Source organism: Bombina bombina, chromosome 7 (genome assembly GCF_027579735.1).
Source record: "Bombina bombina isolate aBomBom1 chromosome 7, aBomBom1.pri, whole genome shotgun sequence".
NCBI classification, from domain to species: Eukaryota; Metazoa; Chordata; class Amphibia; order Anura; family Bombinatoridae; genus Bombina; species Bombina bombina.
The window spans coordinates 575,020,405-575,041,960 of NC_069505.1; the positions used below are offsets into that span (position 1 = coordinate 575,020,405).

The 21,556-nt window shown below is 39.2% G+C and overlaps 1 protein-coding gene across 1 annotated transcript; it reads left to right on the forward strand.

Moving 5' to 3' along the window:
• Window positions 1-1,735: 1,735 nt before the first annotated feature.
• Window positions 1,736-18,033, forward strand: PRRT1 (proline rich transmembrane protein 1; the record flags this gene model as incomplete). The annotated part of the gene is made up of 3 exons (XM_053689583.1): window positions 1,736-2,107; window positions 14,259-14,435; window positions 17,666-18,033. Coding segments are annotated over 3 exons (726 nt in total), but the record flags the coding sequence as incomplete, so codon positions are not given.
• Window positions 18,034-21,556: the final 3,523 nt, after the last annotated feature.

The window sequence follows — 21,556 nt, forward strand, 5'->3', positions numbered from 1 at the left end:
CACACTCATACATACATACACTCATACATACATACACTCATACATACACACACTCATACATACACACACTCATACATACATACATACATACACTCACACATACACATGCTCACTCATAAATACTCTCACTCATAAATACACTCACTTATAAATACACTCACTCATAATTACACACTCTCATACATATGTACAATCATACATACGCACACTCACTCATATATACAAACACTTATATATACACACACACTCATAAATACACACACACACACACACACATATATATATATATGCACAATCATACATATTCAGGCTCACTCATACACCCACTCATTAATATACACACTCACTCATACACTCATTCATAAATACACACACTCATATATATATATATATATATATATATATATATATATACACTCATATATATATATATATATATATATTCACACACTCATTTGCTCATTCATACATACACACTCACAGCACACACTCATAAATGTACACACTCATACTTACACAGGCATACAAACACACTCACAACCCATACTCACTCATACATACAACACACGCATACAAACACACTCACAACCCACACTCACTCATAAACAAACATACTCACTCATATATACAACACACGCATACAAACACACTCACACAACCTCTCACACACACATTAAATATTGCGGGGATTTCATAACATTTTTTAATGAACCCATTGTGGGTCCCGATTCACCAGTTTTCAATGCACTAATATATAGGATAACAAGCATCCAAATATGCATAATAATGTGTTTGTGACTCTTGTATATTTCACTATCTATCATCTATCTCTCTGTCTGCCTATCTATCTATCTATCTATCTGTCAGTCTATCTTTCATCTATATGTCTGTCTGCTGTCTCTGTCTGTCTCTCTCTTTTGTTCTCTATCTATCTTTATCTGTCTTTCTATTTATTCCTGTTTATCATCTTGTCTATGTGTACTTCCCTTACTATGTACCCACTGTCCTACCTAGTCTGTCTATCTGCCTGCCTCTCTCTTTCTATCTATCTATCTATCTATCTATCTATCATCTATCTATCTATCTATATATATCTCTATCTGTCTGTTTATCTATCTTTCCATTTATCCTACATCTATATGCCTATATAGCTGTCTCTCTCTCTCTCTCTCTCTCTCTCTCTCTCACTCTCTCTCTCTGTCTCTCTCCCTGGTTATCATCTTGTCTATATGTACTTGCCTTACTATGTACCCACTGTCCTACCTAGTCTGTCTATCTGCCTGCCTCTCTCTTTCTATCTATCTATCTATCTATCATCTATCTATCTATCTATCTATATATATCTCTATCTGTCTGTTTATCTATCTTTCCATCTATCTTACATCTATATGCCTATATAGCTGTCTCTCTCTCTCTCTCTCACTCTCTCTGTCTCTCTCCCTGGTTATCATCTTGTCTATATGTACTTGCCTTACTATGTACCCACTGTCCTACCTAATCTGTCTGTCTACAAGCAAATATATTCAGTGTACAGTTCTGTAGCTGCTTTTGTCACGTCCTTTGTTCTCAGTGACCTGTTTTCACCCCCAGGGGGTCACAGTCAGCAGTTCTGCGTGCAATCATGTCCTTTTTACACCCCCTCCTTTCACTCTCCCTCCCACTCATTTCCTCTCCTGTTTTTCTCTCTCTCTCTGTTGTCTCATTGCTTCTGTTTTTCCCCACTTTTCTCTAACTTCCCTCTTCTGCATCATTCTTTCATTCATGCCAATTTTTTTCTCCTCCTCTCTCCCTAGGTCCTCCAGACTCTGGACCTCACAACTCCCCCCCTCCCTATAACCAGCCAGGAGGGGAGGGCAATGGGGTAATCCCGGGATATAATGACCCCCCACCTCAGCCATCCACTGGTACTCTTCCCCGGCAAGACCCTCAGGGGTACTTGCAAGAGACCCAGTTCAATGGTCCTCCCCCTACTCCTCAAGGCTATGTGGTGCAGACTCACAATCAAACTGGCACCATGCCAGTCGGAGGATACGTACAACAAGGTTCAGGATACCCAATGCACCTCCAGCCATGCACTGCATATGTACCCGTATACCCAGTGGGACAAGTGAGTATTTGAGAGAACAGAAAAAAATAGAGTCTAAGTTGTAGAGAAATTGGAAATATTTTAAGAAAGGGAAAGGAAATAATATAGAATTGTATTATAGGGAGTTATGTTCCTTTTGTGATTCCTTTTTATGGACAAAAATAATTCTACGAAAACACAAAGGGACCAAAAAAGGGACTTACTGAGTCTTACTGTATTTAAATATTAGTCTGCGGCTGGAACTGGATCACAAACTTCTTTCTTCGCTAGAACTGATGTAATAATATTCAGTCCAAATGTAGCAAATGTGTATCAATATTCATTTATTTAAAACATTATAAAAACGACGCGTTTCTCAGCCCATTAAGGCAGTTTCCTCAGCCTGAGAAACACGTCCCTGTTTTTATGTTGCCTTTAATATTGATACAAATTTGCTTATTTTGGAGTCAATAATATTGCACCAGTTCTAGCTAAGAAAGAAGTTGACGATCCAGGCGCAGCAGGATGATCAGTCAGCGGACGGCTAAGTTCCAGCTTACCCTTTGTGCGCCTGTTGGTGTGCCATACTCAGTGAGTGAATCTATTACTTTTTTATTATATTAGGATTTGTCAACTGTACTTGGTCATGGTGCGACCCTGTGTTTGTTTATTTCTTCAGAGTTGATCTATGGAAGGGAAGCCATATCCCATTACAGGGAGCAGCCTGGGCCAAACAGTGAACTTAAAGGACTTAAACCCCCAATTTTTTCTTTGATGATTCAGACAAAGCATACAATTCAATTTACTTCTGTTATCAATTTTTTTGTTTTCTTGTTATCCTTTGTTGAAAAGCAAGAAGGTAAGTTCATGAGTGTGCACGTGTCTACAGCTCTATATAGCAGCAGTTTTACAACAATGTTATACATCAGCAAGAGCACTAGATGGCAGCACTATTTCCTGTTATGTAGTACTAATATTATACATCAGCAAGAGCACTAGGTGGCAGCACTATTTCCTGTCATGTAGTACTAATGTTATACATTAGCAAGAGCACTAGAGGGCAGCACTATTTCCTGTCATGTAGTACTAATGTTATACATTAGCAAGATCACTAGATGGCAGCACTATTTCCTATCATGTAGTGCTAATGTTATACATTAGCAAGAGCACTAGATGGCAGCACTATTTCCTGTCATGTAGTGCTAATGTTATACATTAGCAAGAGCACTAGAGGGCAGCACTATTTCCTGTCATGTAGTACTAATGTTATACATTAGCAAGAGCACTAGATGGCAGCACTATTTCCTGTCATGTAGTACTAATGTTATACATTAGCAAGAGCACTAGAGGGCAGCACTATTTCCTGTCATGTAGTACTAATGTTATACATTAGCAAGATCACTAGATGGCAGCACTATTTCCTATCATGTAGTGCTAATGTTATACATTAGCAAGAGCACTAGATGGCAGCACTATTTCCTGTCATGTAGTGCTAATGTTATACATTAACAAGAGCACTAGATGGCAGCACTATTTCCTGTCATGTAGTACTAATGTTATACATTAGCAAGATCACTAGATGGCAGCACTATTTCCTGTCATGTAGTACTTATGTTATACATTAGCAAGATCACTAGATGGCAGCACTATTTCCTGCCATGTAGTACTAATGTTATACATTTAGCAAGAGCACTAGATGGCAGTACTATTTCCTGTCATGTAGTACTAATTTTATAAATTAGCAAGAGCACTAGAGGGCAGCACTATTTCCTGTCATGTAGTACTAATGTTATACATTAGCAAGAGCACTAGATGGCAGCACTATTTCCAGTCATGTAGTGCTAATGTTATACATTAGCAAGAGCACTAGATGGCAGCACTATTTCCTGTCATGTAGTACTAATGTTATACATTAACAAGAGCACTAGAGGGCAGCACTATTTCCTGTCATGTGGTACTAATGTTATACATTAACAAGAGCACTAGATGGCAGCACTATTTCCTGTCATGTAGTACTAATGTTATACATTAACAAGAGCACTAGATGGCAGCACTATTTCCTGTCATGTAGTGCTAATGTTATACATTAGCAAGAGCACTAGATGGCAGCACTATTTCCTGTCATGTAGTGCTAATGTTATACATTAGCAAGAGCACTAGAGGGCAGCACTATTTCCTGTCATGTAGTACTAATGTTATACATTAGCAAGAGCACTAGATGGCAGCACTATTTCCTGTCATGTAGTACTAATGTTATACATTAGCAAGAGCACTAGATGGCAGCACTATTTCCTGTCATGTAGTGCCCCAGAAATGTACACGCTACATATCTAGATATCTCTTCAACAAAGAATAACATCAGAACAAAGCAAATTTGATAATATAAGTCAATTGGTATGCTCTGTTTAAGACATTTTTGAGGCATTTGTCACCATAGACATCCACCACTGGACTGATGTAAGAACACCTTTGTGATATTTTTTTGGACTTTTATATTTTGTTTTGGATGGCGCCCACTATGTGATGTTTTATACTCCTTTTCACAAGAGTATACTGCGGTAGGCTCAGACGTATGCACGTGTCTTAAGCACTGTATGGCAGCAGTGTTTGCAACAATGTTAAACATATATTACTAAAGATACGTGCAAACTACTGAGCTTACATCAGTATGCTGTCATGAAAAAAGCATACCTCCCAACATTTATGGCTGTCTCTCCAGGACTCAGGAAGTTACAACGGGACTGTTGACATCTTGGGGTGAGGCAGCACGAAGAGGGATGGAGTCACATGTGGATAGTGGGTGTGATCATGTATGTGTCTGGATGGTTGGTGTGCCTGTTCAGTGGTCCGTGGTTGGGAGGTCTGGAAAGGAGCAAAGTTTGATCAAACGTTGCCAAGGCAGAGAAGTAAATTTGATAGCAGAAGTTAATTTTGACTTTCATATCCTTCTAACATGAAGCAAGCAATAGAATAATGAATAATTAATGGTTTAATCTCAAGGTTGTGCCAATAAAGCTATAAAGAGACATGGAGCTAAATCATAATCACTATGGAAGTACTCAAGAAATGTTATAAAAGTTAAAGTGATGTTAAACTCTCCCCTTGCTGGAGTTTAATTCATCTGATGTAATGAAGTTGTACCATAGCTTACTTTTTAATATAGTTATGAAATTCAAATTCCTCCCGCTCTGCCGCCCACTTTGAAAGTCAATTGGTCTGTGAGTTAATGGTTTGAATTGTTCTCCAAGCAGTGCTCCATCTACAACAAAAGTGCCATATGGGTAGAGCGCTGATTGGACAACAATTCAAACCGTTAGCTCACAGACAAATTGACTTTTGAAGTGGGCGGCGGAACGGGAGGAATTTGAATTTCATATGTATGGTAAAAAGTATCTTATAGCGCATTTTCATTACAACTGATGAATTAAACTTCATCTAAAATATCACTAACATTCAGGATCTGATTTTAAGAAGGGGAGAGTTTACCATCACTTTAATTGAGCCTGATTTGTCTGTGCTGAGGCACATTCTATGGCCTAGATTTGGAGTTTGGCGGTAGCCGTCAAAACCAGCGTTAGAGGCTACCTACAATTACCTACAATTAACCTAACACTACACTATCAATAAATTAATTAAACACAATTGCTACAAATAAATACAATTAAATAAACTAACTAAAGTACAAAAAATAAAAAAGAACTAAGTTACAAAAAATAAAAAAATATTTACAAACATAAGAAAAATATTACAACAATTTTAAACTAATTACACCTACTCTAAGCCCCCTAATAAAATAACAAAGCCCCCCAAAATAAAAAACTCCCTACCCTATTCTAAATTAAAAAAGTTACAAGCTCTTTTACCTTACCAGCCCTGAACAGGGCCCTTTGCGGGGCATGCCCCAAGAATTTCAGCTCTTTTGCCTGTAAAAGAATAAATACAATACCCCCCCCCCAACATTACAACCCACCACCCACATACCCCTAATCTAACCCAAACCCCCCTTAAATAAACCTAACACTAAGCCCCTGAAGATCTTCCTACCTTGTCTTCACCATACCAGGTTCACCGATCCGTCCTGGCTCCAACATCTTCATCCAACCCAAGCGGGGGTTGGTGATCCATCATCCGGTGCTGAAGAGGTCCAGAAGAGGCTCCAAAGTCTTCCTCCTATCCGGCAAGAAGAGGACATCCGGACCGGCAAACATCTTCTCCAAGCGGCATCTTCAATCTTCTTCCATCCGGTGCGGAGCGGGTCCATCTTGAAGCAGGCGACGCGGATCCATCCTCTTCTTCCGTTGTCTCCCGACGAATGACGGTTCCTTTAAGGGACGTCATCCAAGATGGCGTCCCTCGAATTCCGATTCAGCCAATCGGAATTAAGGTAGGAATTTTCTGATTGGCTGATGGAATCAGCCAATCAGAATCAAGTTCAATCCGATTGGCTGATCCAATCAGCCAATCAGATTGAGCTCGCATTCTATTGGCTGTTCCGATCAGCCAATAGAATGCGAGCTCAATCTGATTGGCTGATTGGATCAGCCAATCGGATTGAACTTGATTCTGATTGGCTGATTCCATCAGCCAATCAGAAAATTCCTACCTTAATTCTGATTGGCTGATAGAATCCTATCAGCCAATCGGAATTCGAGGGACGCCATCTTGGATGACGTCCCTTAAAGGAACCGTCATTCGTCGGGAGACAACGGAAGAAGAGGATGGATCCGCGTCGCCTGCTTCAAGATGGACCCGCTCCGCACCGGATGGAAGAAGATTGAAGATGCCGCTTGGAGAAGATGTTTGCCGGTCCGGATGTCCTCTTCTTGCTGGATAGGAGGAAGACTTTGGAGCCTCTTCTGGGCCTCTTCAGCACCGGATGATGGATCGCCAACCCCCGCTTGGGTTGGCTGAAGATGTTGGAGCCAGGACGGATCGGTGAACCTGGTATGGTGAAGACAAGGTAGGAAGATCTTCAGGGGCTTAGTGTTAGGTTTATTTAAGGGGGGTTTGGGTTAGATTAGGGGTATGTGGGTGGTGGGTTGTAATGTTGGGGGGGGGTATGGTATGTTTTTTTTTACAGGCAAAAGAGCTGAAATCCTTGGGGCATGCCCCGCAAAGGGCCCTGTTCAGGGCTGGTAAGGTAAAAGAGCTTGTAACTTTTTTAATTTAGAATAGGGTAGGGAATTTTTTATTTTGGGGGGCTTTGTTATTTTATTAGGGGGCTTAGAGTAGGAGTAATTAGTTTAAAATTGTTGTAATATTTTTCTTATGTTTGTAAATATTTTATTATTTTTTGTAACTTAGTTCTTTTTTATTTTTTGTACTTTAGCTAGTTTATTTAATTGTATTTATTTGTAGGAATTGTGTTTAATTAATTTATTGATAGTGTAGTGTTAGGTTAATTGTAGGTAATTGTAGGTAGTTTATTTAATTAATTTATTGATAGGGTAGTGTTAGGTTTAATTATATCTTAGGTTAGGATTTATTTTACAGGTAAATTTGTTATTATTTTAACTAGGTAACTATTAAATAGTTCTTAACTATTTAATAGCTATTGTACCTGGTTAAAATAATTAAAAAGTTGCCTGTAAAATAAATATTAATCCTAAAATAGCTATAATATAATTATAATTTATATTGTAGCTATATTAGGATTTATTTTACAGGTAAGTATTTAGCTTTAAATAGGAATAAGTTATTTAATAAGAGTTAATTTATTTCGTTAGATGTAAATTATATTTAACTTAGGGGGGTGTTAGTATTAGGGTTAGACTTAGCTTTAGGGGTTAATACATTTATTATAGTAGCGGTGAGGTCCGCTCGGCAGATTAGGGGTTAATAATTGAAGGTAGGTGTCGGCGATGTTAGGGAGGGCAGATTAGGGGTTAATACTATTTATGATAGGGTTAGTGAGGCGGATTAGGGGTTAATAACTTTATTATAGTAGCGCTCAGGTCCGCTCGGCAGATTAGGAGTTAATAAGTGTAGGCAGGTGTCGGCGACGTTGAGGGGGGCAGATTAGGGGTTAATAAATATAATATAGGGGTCGGCGATGTTAGGGCAGCAGATTAGGGGTACATAGGGATAACGCAGGTTGCGGCGGTTTACGGAGCGGCAGATTAGGGGTTAAAAAAAATATGCAGGGGTCAGCGATAGCGGGGGCGGCAGATTAGGGGTTAATAAGTGTAAGGTTAGGGGTGTTTAGACTCGGGGTACATGTTAGAGTGTTAGGTGCAGACGTAGGAAGTGTTTCCCCATAGGAAACAATGGGGCTGCGTTAGGAGCTGAATGCTGCTTTTTTGCAGGTGTTAGGTTTTTTTTCAGCTCAAACAGCCCCATTGTTTCCTATGGGAGAATCGTGCACGAGCACGTTTTTGAGGCCGGCCGCGTCCGTAAGCAACTCTGGTATCGAGAGTTGCATTTGCGGTAAAAATGCTCTACGCTCCTTTTTTGGAGCCTAACGCAGCATTTGTTTAAACTCTCGATACCAGAGTTAAATTTATGGTGCGGCCAGAAAAAAGCCAGCGGAGCGTTAACAGCCGTTTTACCGCCGAACTCCAAATCTAGGCCTATATAACCATAAACTAATTATTCAACAGTCAGAATTTAAATTTCAAAGTTCATTTTCTCCTCCTTCCTTTTCTGTCGACATCACTCTTTACCCTTTAAATGGACATAAAAGTGCAAAAACAAAATGCTTTGATGTGTTATAGCATCTTATTATTGCACTGCTATTTGCATGTAATTATAAGGTTGATCACAGTCTATCATCCCATAATTCTTGGCGGCCTTAATTTAACCCAATCACAATCATTTTTTTCCATTGTTTTCTGCACCAAAAGCACATTGCTGGCTCGCCAAAAAAAGTCCTTTACACAAAATTGTACAGATCTGTTCTAGGTAAACACAATCTAGTTTCTCGATAATTTTCAACAGATTTTTGGACAGTTTTTCACTTATCAAATTAAGCAGCTAAAGGCAGTTGATAAAATGCCAAACTGGTCTTTTTTAGCTTATTAGTGAGAATTCCAAGGTTTTGGAACAAATCAGTTGTTTTGGGCAAGGGTAAACACTGAAAATTAGCAACTACATCATATTGAATGATCTTATAAAATTACAGTTTACATTAATTGAGCCTGTCTTATATCGCTCTTGTATATTTCTTCGCTGGTGGAAGTTACTAAAATTTACATATGTAAATATATTAATTGGTCAAATACTTGAAGCAAACAAGAACCGCTGGAAACTTGAGAAAACAGGTAATACTCACATTTCTGTAATGTTAAGTTACAGTACTAGCGTTTTCTCTCGGAAATCACATCATCATAAATAAGATCTTCTTTGTTAGCGTTCAATAGAGAAGTGCAGTTGTCTTAACAAAATTAGTATTTGAATGAATGCAACGAAATTTAAATAAAACTAAAAAATACTGATGAAATTCGTCAGTATTCATTAGTTTTCTTTAAATTATCTTTAAGGGGTTAAATATTTACCTCTAGTGCGCTGGAGAGTAGGGCTATACCTTAGTTTTCTGCTTCACAGTGCCCCAAATGTGCTTATAGGAGGCTTAGTGATGCGGCTCCTAGTGTTCTGTGAAGAAGAGTGGGTTAGCACAGCTCTACAGAGCACTAAAGGTAAATATAAAGCTACAAGTGAACTTTTTCACCTGTAACTTTGGAACATTTACATTAGTTTAACGAAAATTAATGTAAATGTTCTATGAATATTCAGTATTTATTTAGTTTAAAACTAGTCCTAATCTCCGTGTACACAGGCCATTGTTTGTAGTACAGCGGTTCTACTCCTTGCTCTTTCTCTATCCCCCCTCTCTTTTGCTCTCTCTCTCCCCCCCTCTTCTGCTCTCTCTCTCCCCCCTCTCTCTCTCCCCCCTCTCTTTTGCTCTCTCCCCCCTCTCTTTTGCTCTCTCTCCCCTCTCTTTTGCTCTCTCTCCCCTCTCTTTTGCTCTCTCCCTCCCCCCTCTCTTTTGCGCTCTCTCCCCCTCTCTTTTGCGCTCTCTCTCCCCCCTCACTTTTGCGCTCTCTCTCCCCCCTCACTTTTGCGCTCTCTCTCCCCCCTCACTTTTGCGCTCTCTCCCCCCTCTCTTTTGCTCTCTCTCTCTCTCTCCCCCTCTTTTGCTCTCTCTCCCCCTCTCTTTTGCTGTCTCCCTCTCATTTGCGCTCTCTCTCTCCCCTCTTTTGCTCTCTCTCTCCCCTCTTTTGCTCTCTCTCTCCCCTTTATTTTGCTCTCTCCCCCTCTCTTTTGCTGTCTCCCTCTCTTTTGCTCTCTCTCTCCCCATCTCTTTTGCTCTCTCTATCCCCCCTCTTTTGCTCTCTCTATCCCCCCTCTTTTGCTCTCTCTTCCCCCCTCTCTTTTGCGCTCTCTCTCCCTCTCTTCCCCCCCATTTTTGCGCTCTCTCTCTCCCCTCTTTTGCTCTCTCCCCCTCTCTTTTGCTCTCTCTCTCCCTTTTCTCCCCTCTCTTTTGCTGTCTCTCTTCCCCTCTTTTGCTCTCTCTATCCCCCCTCTTTTGCTCTCTCTATCCCCCCTCTTTTGCTCTCTCTATCCCCCCTCTTTTGCTCTCTCTCCCCCTCTCTTTTGCTCTCTCTCTCCCCCTCTATTTTGCTCTCTCTCTCCCCTTTTCCCCCCTCTCTTTTGCTGTCTCTCTCCCTCTCTTTTGCTCTCTCTATCCCCCCTCTTTTGCTCTCTCTTCCCCCCTCTCTTTTGCGCTCTCTCTCCCTCTCTTCCCCCCCATTTTTGCGCTCTCTCTCTCCCCTCTTTTGCTCTCTCCCCCTCTCTTTTGCTCTCTCTCTCCCTTTTCTCCCCCTCTCTTTTGCTGTCTCTCTTCCCCTCTTTTGCTCTCTCTATCCCCCCTCTTTTGCTCTCTCTATCCCCCCTCTTTTGCTCTCTCTCCCCCTCTCTTTTGCTCTCTCTCTCCCCCTCTATTTTGCTCTCTCTCTCCCCCTCTATTTTGCTCTCTCTCTCCCCTTTTCCCCCCTCTCTTTTGCTGTCTCTCTCCCTCTCTTTTGCTCTCTCTATACCCCGTCTTTTGAGCTCTCTCTTTCACGTCCGCCCGGCCCTGCCCATGTCACACCCGTCCGTATCACACCCAGTCCTGCCCAGCTTGCCCGCGTCTTGCCCGACCTGTCCGTGTCATGCCCAGCCCTGCCCGCGTCACGTCTGACCCCCATTATGCACGGTCGGCCCCAGATGCCAGGTTAGTCTGTTGAAGGCCAGGTGTGTTTGTCCTCGCGCAGTCTCTACTGCGCATGACAGCTTCGGACAAACACACTTGGCCTTTTATATTATAGGATGAATACTGAATAGTGCAGCCAACAAGGATTCAGGGAAACAAATTTACCCAAATATTTGTTTCATAATATTCAGATTAACCAAATTTTTTGGTGCTGCACAATTATGGTGTTCAATATCTATGGCAAAGGGTTTTCTTTTAAAAACATCATTCCAAAAATTGTTCTTTTAGTTGTCGTTTTTTAATATAATTTTTATTGTAATATACAGCTTACATGGGAAAAAGGATGTCAATAACAATGGTACAATCATAAATCACATTTCAAAGATATAGTGGTTTTAGAAGACATTAGAGTTGTGTTGTGGTGCATCTGTTGTAAGAGTCCATATGCGGCTGGTGTGGAGAGTCTTTAAAGGACACTAAAGTTTCTTGCCACAAGTTTAACACTCTTTTGTCATATTCCGGTTGTATCCCACTTAGCTATCTGATTTTCTAAAGCTTGTAGAAATGAAATAAACTATATAATAAGAATCAAATAACAAAAAGATAAAAAGCTTGTACAATTCTTGAGTGTAACAGAGTATGAGTATTATATGTAATTGTGCAGTATCATCAAGGTATGGGGAGCAATACATTTTTATTAGGTTTATTATTGCGTTGGGTAGAGAGGAAATTGCAAGAAGCCCTGTCTTCTAGTGTTGCGCTGAGGAACAGAGGGGAGGTGAGGTAAATAGGTTGCCAAAAGGTTTGTCTGTTCATTGGTTGGGTCGTGTTTCCCAAAGAAACAGTATATCAGAGTGCATAGCTAACTTATTTGAAATGAGATAGTGTTATCTTTCTAGTTTGAGGTTAGTTTGTGTTTCTTGTATCCACATTTGTAGGGTGGTTATTGTTTCTTTTTTCCACATTCACGGGATTAGTTGGTGTGGGCTATTTATGATTTTTTGCAGAAGTTTAATATGTAGTTTTGATTTGAGTTTAGGATATTTGTGGAATAGGAAAATTGTTGGGTCTAAGGTTATAGGAGTACACAAAGTGTCTTGTATATAGGGTATGATAGAATTCCAAAAGGGTTGAATTTTAGGGCATGTCTACCAGATATGATATAGAGTACCTTCACTTGAGCATTGTCTCCAGCAGCGGTTGGAGGAATTAGGGAAGACGTGTTTAAGTATTTGCGGTGTTAAGTACCATCTAGTAAGTATTTTGGTTTTGGTCTCTAAGAGTTTGGCTGAGTGGGCAGATTTGCGGGTGGAGATAAAAGTTGATCGCCAGTCGACTGCTGGTATTAAAAATTGTAAATCTCTGCCACAGGATTTGGTAAAGGTCAGTAAGTCATTATCGTTTGGTGTGGTTAGTAGTTTGTAGGCCAGTGAGACTGTGTGGTGTACGGGTGAGGAAGAGCTACAGATTTTCTCAAACGGGGTTCGTTAGGTTGTGTTTGTGGGAGGTTTGGAGGGAATGCTTGAGTTGGGGATATCGAAACCACGTAGTGTAGAATTCATTGCCTAAGTGTTCAATATGTTGTCTTGGTAGTAGCTTGCCTTCCTCCACCAGAATGTATTGTTGGAAAGAGGAGGTGTATATCTTTAGTGTCTGAGGGATTAAAATTAAGCCCTGGTTGGAAGTTGTGGTTTTGTAGAGTTGGTGTGAGTGGCAAAAATTGTTTGTAAAAGATGCTATTTTCCTTATAAAGTATCTTGTGATGCGATCGGTGACTATTATAAATCTTGCTAGCTTTTCAAATTCATGGTATTTCTTTAAACAAAAAAAAATCTAAGTTACATTAGAATTTTTTGTTAATGGCAATATCCAGCACGTTCTGTACAGGGAGAATGTAGACTTTATTGAGATTGTATGCTCTGCTGTTTCAATGGAGCAAAACCCGTAACTTTGTTATTTGACAATATACATTTTGTGAACTTTTTTAAATCCCATTTTTGAAAACGGTATAATTTGTACACTCCTATTGCAGCACGGACAAACACACATTTTGGGCTATGTGCTAAAACTATTATATAAAGGGATAATATATATATCCATAAAAGGGCGAAGATATGTTATTCCTCTTGGGCTGTAGGACCCCATTAGTGCTTAGACTGTTACTTCTGAGAGGGTAAACTGGGGCAAAGTGAGAAAAATTAGAAATGAAAAGTGAAAGTGGAGACGATAAAGTTAAAGGGACGGTCGACTTTAGAATAAGTATTGTTTAAAAATATAGACAATCCCTTTATTAACTATTCCCCAGTTTTGGATAACTGACACAACACTGTAATATTAATATATCTTTTACCTCTGTTTCAAAGCCTCTGCAGAGAGAAAAAGAAACAGAGAGGGAGGGAGGGAGGGAGGGAGAGAGACAGAGAAATAGAGAGAGAGAGAGAGAGAGAGAGAGAGAGAGAGGGAGGGAGAAATAGAGAATGAAACAGAGAGGGAGAGAGACAGAGAAATAGAGAGAGAGAGGGGGGGGAAGGGAGGGAAAAGACAGAGAGAAAAAGAAACAGAGAGGGAGAGAGAGAGAGGGAGGGAGGGATAAATAGAAAGAGATAATGAAACAGAGAGGGAGAGAGAGAGACAGAGAAATAGAGAAAGAGAGAAATATAGAGAAAGAGAGCGATAGAATTATTAGAATGGAGGAAGCAATGAGAAATAAAAAGGAAGGAATAAGGGGAGTAACTAAGGAATGAATCAGTGACAGAAGATGGAAGGCAGAAAGAGAGGAACATAGGTAGGGAGGAAGGAAGTAAAAATGAATGATAGAAAAAACATGGAGTGAGATAATAAAGGAGACAGAACAAGGAAGAGGTGGGATGGATATAAAAATAAAGTTTAAACCAAATGAGAGTTCATAAGGAAGGAATTGATTGTCTGTTGTTGGGTACAAAAGCAGCATTTATTATTAGGGTTATTTCCTCATCCAGTTATCCTCTTCTCGTCCCCCTATAGCAGTACCAAGCAGGAACAGTACCACCACAGCCTGGAATACCCCCTCCTCAAATTCCACCTGGACTGGCGCTTCTAGAACCGCGACGCCCTCCGCATGACTATATGCCCATCGCTGTGCTAACCACCATCTGCTGCTTCTGGCCAACTGGGGTCTTTGCTATAATTAAAGCTGTACAGGTGAGATATGTTGCCATGGGAAGAGACAAACTTATAGCTCCCTTCTGTCTGTGTCACCCTGCAGGGGGTGGGGGACAGGCTCATAGCTCCCTTCTGTCTGTGTCACCCTGCAGGAGGAGGGACAGGCTCATAGCTCCCTTCTGTCTGTGTCACTGTGTCACCTGCAGGGGGAGGGACAAGTCTCATAGCTCCCTTCTGTCTGTTTCACTGTGTCACCCTTCAGGGGGAGGGACAGGCTCATAGCTCCCTTCTGTCTGTGTCACTGGGTCACCCTTCAGGGGGAGGGACAGGCTCATAGCTCCCTTCTGTCTGTGTCACTGTGTCACCTGCAGGGGGAGGGACAAGTCTCATAGCTCCCTTCTGTCTGTTTCACTGTGTCACCCTTCAGGGGGAGGGACAGGCTCATAGCTCCCTTCTGTCTGTGTCACTGGGTCACCCTGCAGGGGAAGGGGCAGACTCATAGCTCCTTTCTGTCTGTGTCAATGTGTCACCCTGCAGGGGGTGGGACAGACTCATAGCTCCCTTCTGTCTGTGTCACTGTGTCACCCTACAGGGGGAGGGACAGGCTCATAGCTCCCTTCTGTCTGTGTCACTGTGTCACCCTGCAGGGGAAGGGGCAGACTCATAGCTCCCTTCTGTCTGTGTCACTGTGTCACCCTGCAGGGGATGAATATAATCATGGCTCCCTTCTGTCTGTGTCACTGTGTCACCCTGCAGGGGGAGGGACAGACTCATAGCTCCCTTCTATCTGTGTCACTGTGTTACCTGCAGGGCGAGGGACAAGTCCCATAGCTCCCTTCTGTCTGTTTCACTGTGTCACCCTTCAGGGGGAGGGACAGGCTCATAGCTCCCTTCTGTCTGTGTCACCCTGCAGGGGAAGGGGCAGACTCATAGCTCCTTTCTGTCTGTGTCAATGTGTCACCCTGCAGGGGGAGGGACAGACTCATAACTCCATTCTATATGTATCACTTTGTCACCCTGCAGGGGATGAATATAATCATGGCTCCCTTCTGTCTGTGTCACTGTGTCACCCTGCAGGGGGAGGGACAGACTCATAGCTCCCTTCTGTCTGTGTCACCCTGGAGAGAGAGGGACAGACTCATAGCTCCCTCCTGTCTGTGTCACCTGCAGGGGGAGGGAATGACTCATAGCTCCCTTCTGGCTGTGTCACTGTGTCACCCTGCAGGGGGAGGGACAGACTCATAGCTCCCTTCTGTCTGTGTCACCCTGGAGAGGGAGGGACAGACTCATAGCTCCCTCCTGTCTGTGTCACTGTGTCACCTGCAGGGGGAGGGACAGACTCATATCTTCCTTCTGTCTGTGTCACTATGTCACCTGCAGGGGGAGGGAGGGACAGACTCATATCTCCATTCTGTCAGTGTCACCCTGGAGAGGGAGGGTATACTCACGGCTCTCCTTCATTTGTCAATGTATTAACCTTTACATAGAGAAACAGACCCATAGCCCCTTTCTCTGTCACTGCGGGGGATGGACAGAATCATTGAACAATTCTTTGTCACCTTACAAGGAGGAGAGACAGATTTAAAGCTTCTTCTGTATCATTGTACCCCCTTTACAGAGATGGATAGAATCATAGCCCCCATTCTGTCTATGTCACTTTGTCACCAGTCAGGGAAAGGAGCAGACTCATATATCCTTCTGTGTCACCATGTAGAGGGAGGGACAGAGTAATATCTCCCTTTTCCCTGTCTCACCCTGTAAAGAGGAGAGACAAATTCTTAGCTTGTTTATGTCTGTGTCACTATGTCACCCACCCTGCAGTGGAAGCAACAAACATAATTATTTTCTGTCTTTGTCATTTTGTCACATTCCCTAGAGGGAGGGACAGACTCATATTTCTGTCTGTGTTACTCTGCAGGGGAAGGGACAGACTCATAGCTAGTTCTGTATCACCCTGCAAAGTAATGCGATAGACTCATAGGTTCTTTCTATTTGTGTCACCCTGCAAGTTATTTTCTGCCTTTGTCACTGTGTAACATTAAAATATTAATATTTAAATGTTGGTTCTCATGGATACCAACGTAAACCTAAGGGTATCAACATTCATCTGTAATATTCTAATATTATGTTCGATATTTGAATGTTAACATTTACTTAAAGGGACAGTATACACTCATTTTTATATAACTGCATGTAATAGACACTACTATAAAGAATAAGATGCACAGATACTGATATAAAAATCCAGTATAAAACTGTTTATAAACTTACTTAGAAGCTCTCAGTTTAGCTCTGTTGAAAAGGTGACAGGAAAGCCCACTGCAAGTGGGAAATAAGACCCTCCCCCCCCTCCCCCTTCTTTTGCATATGAAAAGATCCTTTACACAAACAGGAGCAAGCTGGAGAAGGTAGCTGACGGTATTCACATAAAACTTTGGGGCTTGGTTAGGAGTCTGAAAATCAGAGCAATGTTCTTTAAAAATAAGCAAAATTATACATTTAAAAAAAACACAAACTTTATGGGCTTTATAAATAGATAATCTACAAAACATTTATGCAAAGAAAAAATGAGTGTATAATGGCCCTTTAAACATTCATTCCATTGAAACATTAAAATAGTAGAGCAATGTTAGGAACATTCTTTCTACCATTTAAATGGACATTCCAGCCAAGAATTTGAACCCACACGGATGCATTCCAGTTTTGAATAGAAGCAATTTTGTATTATACATGTGTTAGCAAAAATCTTCCAATAAAAGCTATAGCTGTTTCAAAAGTGTATTTAAGTATGCCCTGTGCACCAGCATTTTAAACACAGCACTTGCTCAGAGAGCCTAAGATGCTTGCACCATCTGATAATTACTCATTTTGTTAATTGCTGACATGATACAAGCCCCACTGGCGCATTGAGCAGCTGCAATATTTAAAATGCTGGTGCACTGGGAAAATCTAGCTATGTTTCACATGCACGTGCAGAGGAAAACAGTAATAACTTACTAGAAGCATTTTTGCCAATACATGTATATTGTAAATATGTTTCTATTTAAAGATGTAATTCATCTATATGCATTTAAATTTTGATCGGAATGTCCCTTTAAAATAAAAAAAAAACAGACTTTAATAAATAAATAAAACACAATTTTTACATTCTTATTATAGAATGTTTGTAGTTATTTTGAGTGTATTGATACAAGTTGGATGTTGAGCAAATTGGCAACATGATTGACGCCTTCATTTCAGTTTGTATTGATTGATCTCTTTGTCTGTAGGTGAGAACGGCTCTTGCACGTGGAGACTTGATGTCTGCAGAGATCGCCTCTCGAGAAGCCAGGAACTTCTCGTTTATCAGCCTTGCTGTGGGAATTGCCGCTATTGTCCTGTGCACCATTCTTACAGTGGTGATCATCATCGCAGCTCAACACCATGAGAATGAGTGGGGGCCATAAAAACACTGTAGGGGGGAAATAGGGGCAATATAGAACTGTTACAACCTCTTTGTGCCCTGATCCCCCTTCATTCATCCTTTCATTATTTGAATTTTCTTTATTTATTTTTTTAGTTGTTTTTTTTTTTTACATTTTCTTCTTTATAATTTTTTCAGTATTTTTATGTATCTTCTCTTCTTCTGTGTCTTAATATTTCCACATCACTTATTGTACTATATTTAATTGTCTTTTTCCCCTTTTAAAGATATTTATTTAATCTTTTTATTATTTCTCTATATTCAATGGTTTTTAAAAAAAATCTATATTTTTTGTATTTTTTTCGTTTTTTAATTTTTTTCTTTTTCTATTGTTTCTATTTTTTCCTATTTCAATTTAATTTTTTATTGAACTTGTTTTGTTTTTAACATTTTCTGCTTTTTCTAATTTTCCAGCATATTTTTTTCTTTTCTTTTCTTTTTTTTTTTTTACATTTTTTTTTGCTTATTTCAATTGTATTTCCCCCCCCCCATTCTTTTTCTGTGTATTAATATTTACGCCTCTCTTTGTGTACTATGTTTACTTATCTTTTTCCCTTTTGATATATTTTCTCTTATCTTTTTATTATCTATTTATATTAAATTATTCACTTCTTTCTCCACTAACTTTCTTAATCATTTATTGATTCTCTGTTGTGTTTTCTAATTTTCTTGTATTCTTTCTATCTTATTTAGTCTTCCTTCCCATTTCTCCCCCTTTTATAGATTTATTAATAATTTTCCTATCTATAGCCAGTGTTTTTTAATCTGCCCCTACATTCATGTATCTCCCTTCTTTCCACACAATTCCTTTCATAATTATTGTCATTACTACTCTGTCCTTCAACATTTCTCCCTCTCTCTTAGTCAGCATATTTCTATCGATTTACTCTAATTTCCCTTCCTTATTTATCATTTACCCTTATACTGGTGCCATCTAGGGGAAACACATGGGTACTACATGGGGTATAACAGGAATAAAATATAAGAATTTTATAGTATAGTAATATAAAAGTATTTTTAAGCTCTTGGTGACAGAGAGGATGCAAGACATGGACAGGATGAGAAAGAATCATGACTTCTAGACTTTTTTCTAGGATTGGAACGTTTCCTAAATTTGCCCCTATTTTGTCAACAATTCCAGATATTTGCCTTAATGAGCTATGCAGGTGCTCAATTTTCATATTATGTGAAATAATAAGTTATTTTGGATGAAAATGCTTATAAATGCACCTAAATGTATTCAAATTAAATTTATGAAAATTGAGCTGTAAAGAATTTGTTGGAAATACTAAACTAAATTATATTGCACCTGTAAACTTTTGTGGGGCTTGTGTGGCAAAGGCTGAGGCTTGGGCTGTGGAGAAGGGGTATTAGGCAGAAAAAAAATTCTGATAGTCCATAAAAATGTGGGACATGTGGGAAAAATGTTACCATCAGATATTAAAATTTACAAGTTTATAAAACAGCTTGGTAGACCATTATAACAATGGTTACATTTTTATTAAGAGAAAAAAATAAAATAAAACTATAATAATTTAAGATAGCTTTCTTTATTTTATATGTATATTTTCAAGAATCTTGCAGACCAGATATATTCCCTAATTATATGCTCCCAATAGAATTAAGACAATTTAAAAATAATGTGAAATACAAAATTTACATTATTCAGTTAAAAAGTAAACATTTTTTTGCATATTTGTACTCTTCAAAAATACAAAGAAACTGAAAACATTTTAATTAAAAGAAAAAAAAAAATATTGACCTTTTTCAAACCTGTCTAAAATGTTTGAAACATTTAAAGGATTAAAATTACTCTTAATTTTTAATTTTTTTTATTTAATTGTAGCGAAAAGTGTTTTTTTTTTAAATAAAAACTATTAGCATTGCAAAAGCTCTCAAAATATTTTTTTAAAATGATAAATATTTGAGAAACTGGCCAAATTCTATCTCAGCGTTTATTTTTGAGCTATATACAAATATATGTATGTCAGAAAAATATTTTTCCAAAATTCTAAGAATTGTTAAATGAAATTCACTTACACATTTGTCATTATAAGTTATATCTAGTTTTTATTTTAAGTTTTATTTAATAATGTTATTTTTTTAAAATTTTAAGCAGACTTTAAGAACTATCAGAATGCTCTTCAATATCGCATACATAGCAGCCATTTTAGTGCAAATTAAAATACTTTGAGATTAATAAAATAATTGGAAAATATGATTCAGGTGATGCAATTAAAGAAACACAGTATGACTGTGTAACAGAGTGAATGTGAAAAACGGAAGCAGAGATATTTGAATGATGGGTCAAATATTGAGAAATAACAGAGAAGAAATGGCCCAGGGCACGATGATAAAAAGTGCACTGGCATGGAAAAAAATTGCTAAAAATCTTTCTTTCTCTTTCACATCTAAAACCGCTCTTAAAGGGACACTGAACCCAAATTCTTTCTTTCAGGATTCAGGTAGAGCAGCAATTTTAAGCAACTTTCTAATTTACTCCTATTATCAATTTTTCTTCATTCTCTTGTTATCTTTATTTGAAAAAGCAGGAATGTAAGCTTATGAGCCTGCCCATTTTTGGTTTAGCACCCTGGATAGAGCTTGCTGATTGGTGGCTACATTTAACCACCCAGGTGCTTAAACAAAGATGGGCCGGCTCGTAAATTTCCAATGCTGCTTTTTCAAATAAAGATACCAAGAGAACAAAGAAAAATGGATAACAGGAGTAAATTAGAAAGTTGCTTAAAATTGCTGCTCTATCTGAATCATGAAAGAAATTTTTTTGCGGCAGTGTCCCTTTAAGCTAAAATTTCCCTTTATATAATTGTTTGAGGGACTTTGCTGTACTGGCAAGACTTCTTCCAGAGACAAAAGCCTTAAATCATCGGGCCCTTAGAAAGTACAACTAGGTGAAAGAAAGGGGAGAGAGAGAGAGTGAGAGAGTGAGAGAGAGAGAGAGAGAGAGGTAAGACTACAGTAAAGAGATAGATGTAGTATATTAGAAAGCAAAAAAGTTTCAAAAGTTTAAGAGATATCTATAGTGAACTGTATAAAAAAGAGACTGACATGTCTTAACAATGAGTGTTTGATTGAGACTGCTGACAGACAGCATGTCTCATAGACAGCTGCTATATTAAAGTCTAGTGTTACTAATGGGGAGGGTGGGAAGGGATCAGTTCTTATCTCTGTGATATACAAATATCTATTGTTTTAATTAATAACTTATTTATTGGTTGGAAAGGGTGCATTGTGGGTATTTATTCATTAGCATTTTGGAATGATAATTTAGCTGCATTATCTATAATAAAGACCAAAATATATTCAAACTGTGTCTATCAGGTCTTTTTTATCATTAACATAAAGGTCAGTAGATGACTGGGGCCATTCTGGTATAAAGCAATTTCTAAGCTGCTTTATTAAATTCTGAACTGATTATTTCTTGTCAAGATAAACAACATAACTACAACATTTGGGACTGACCATTAAAGGGACATAATACTCATATGCTAAATCACTTGAAAGTGATGCAGCATAGCTGTAAAAAGCTAACGGGAAAATATCACCTGAGCATCTCTATGTAAAAAAGGAAGATATTTTACCTCACAATTTCGTCAGCTCACTAGAGTTAGCGCTGTGTAAAAAGTTATCTTTCAGCTGCTGTCCAGCTGTAGGTAAAAAAAAAAAAAAACAGAAA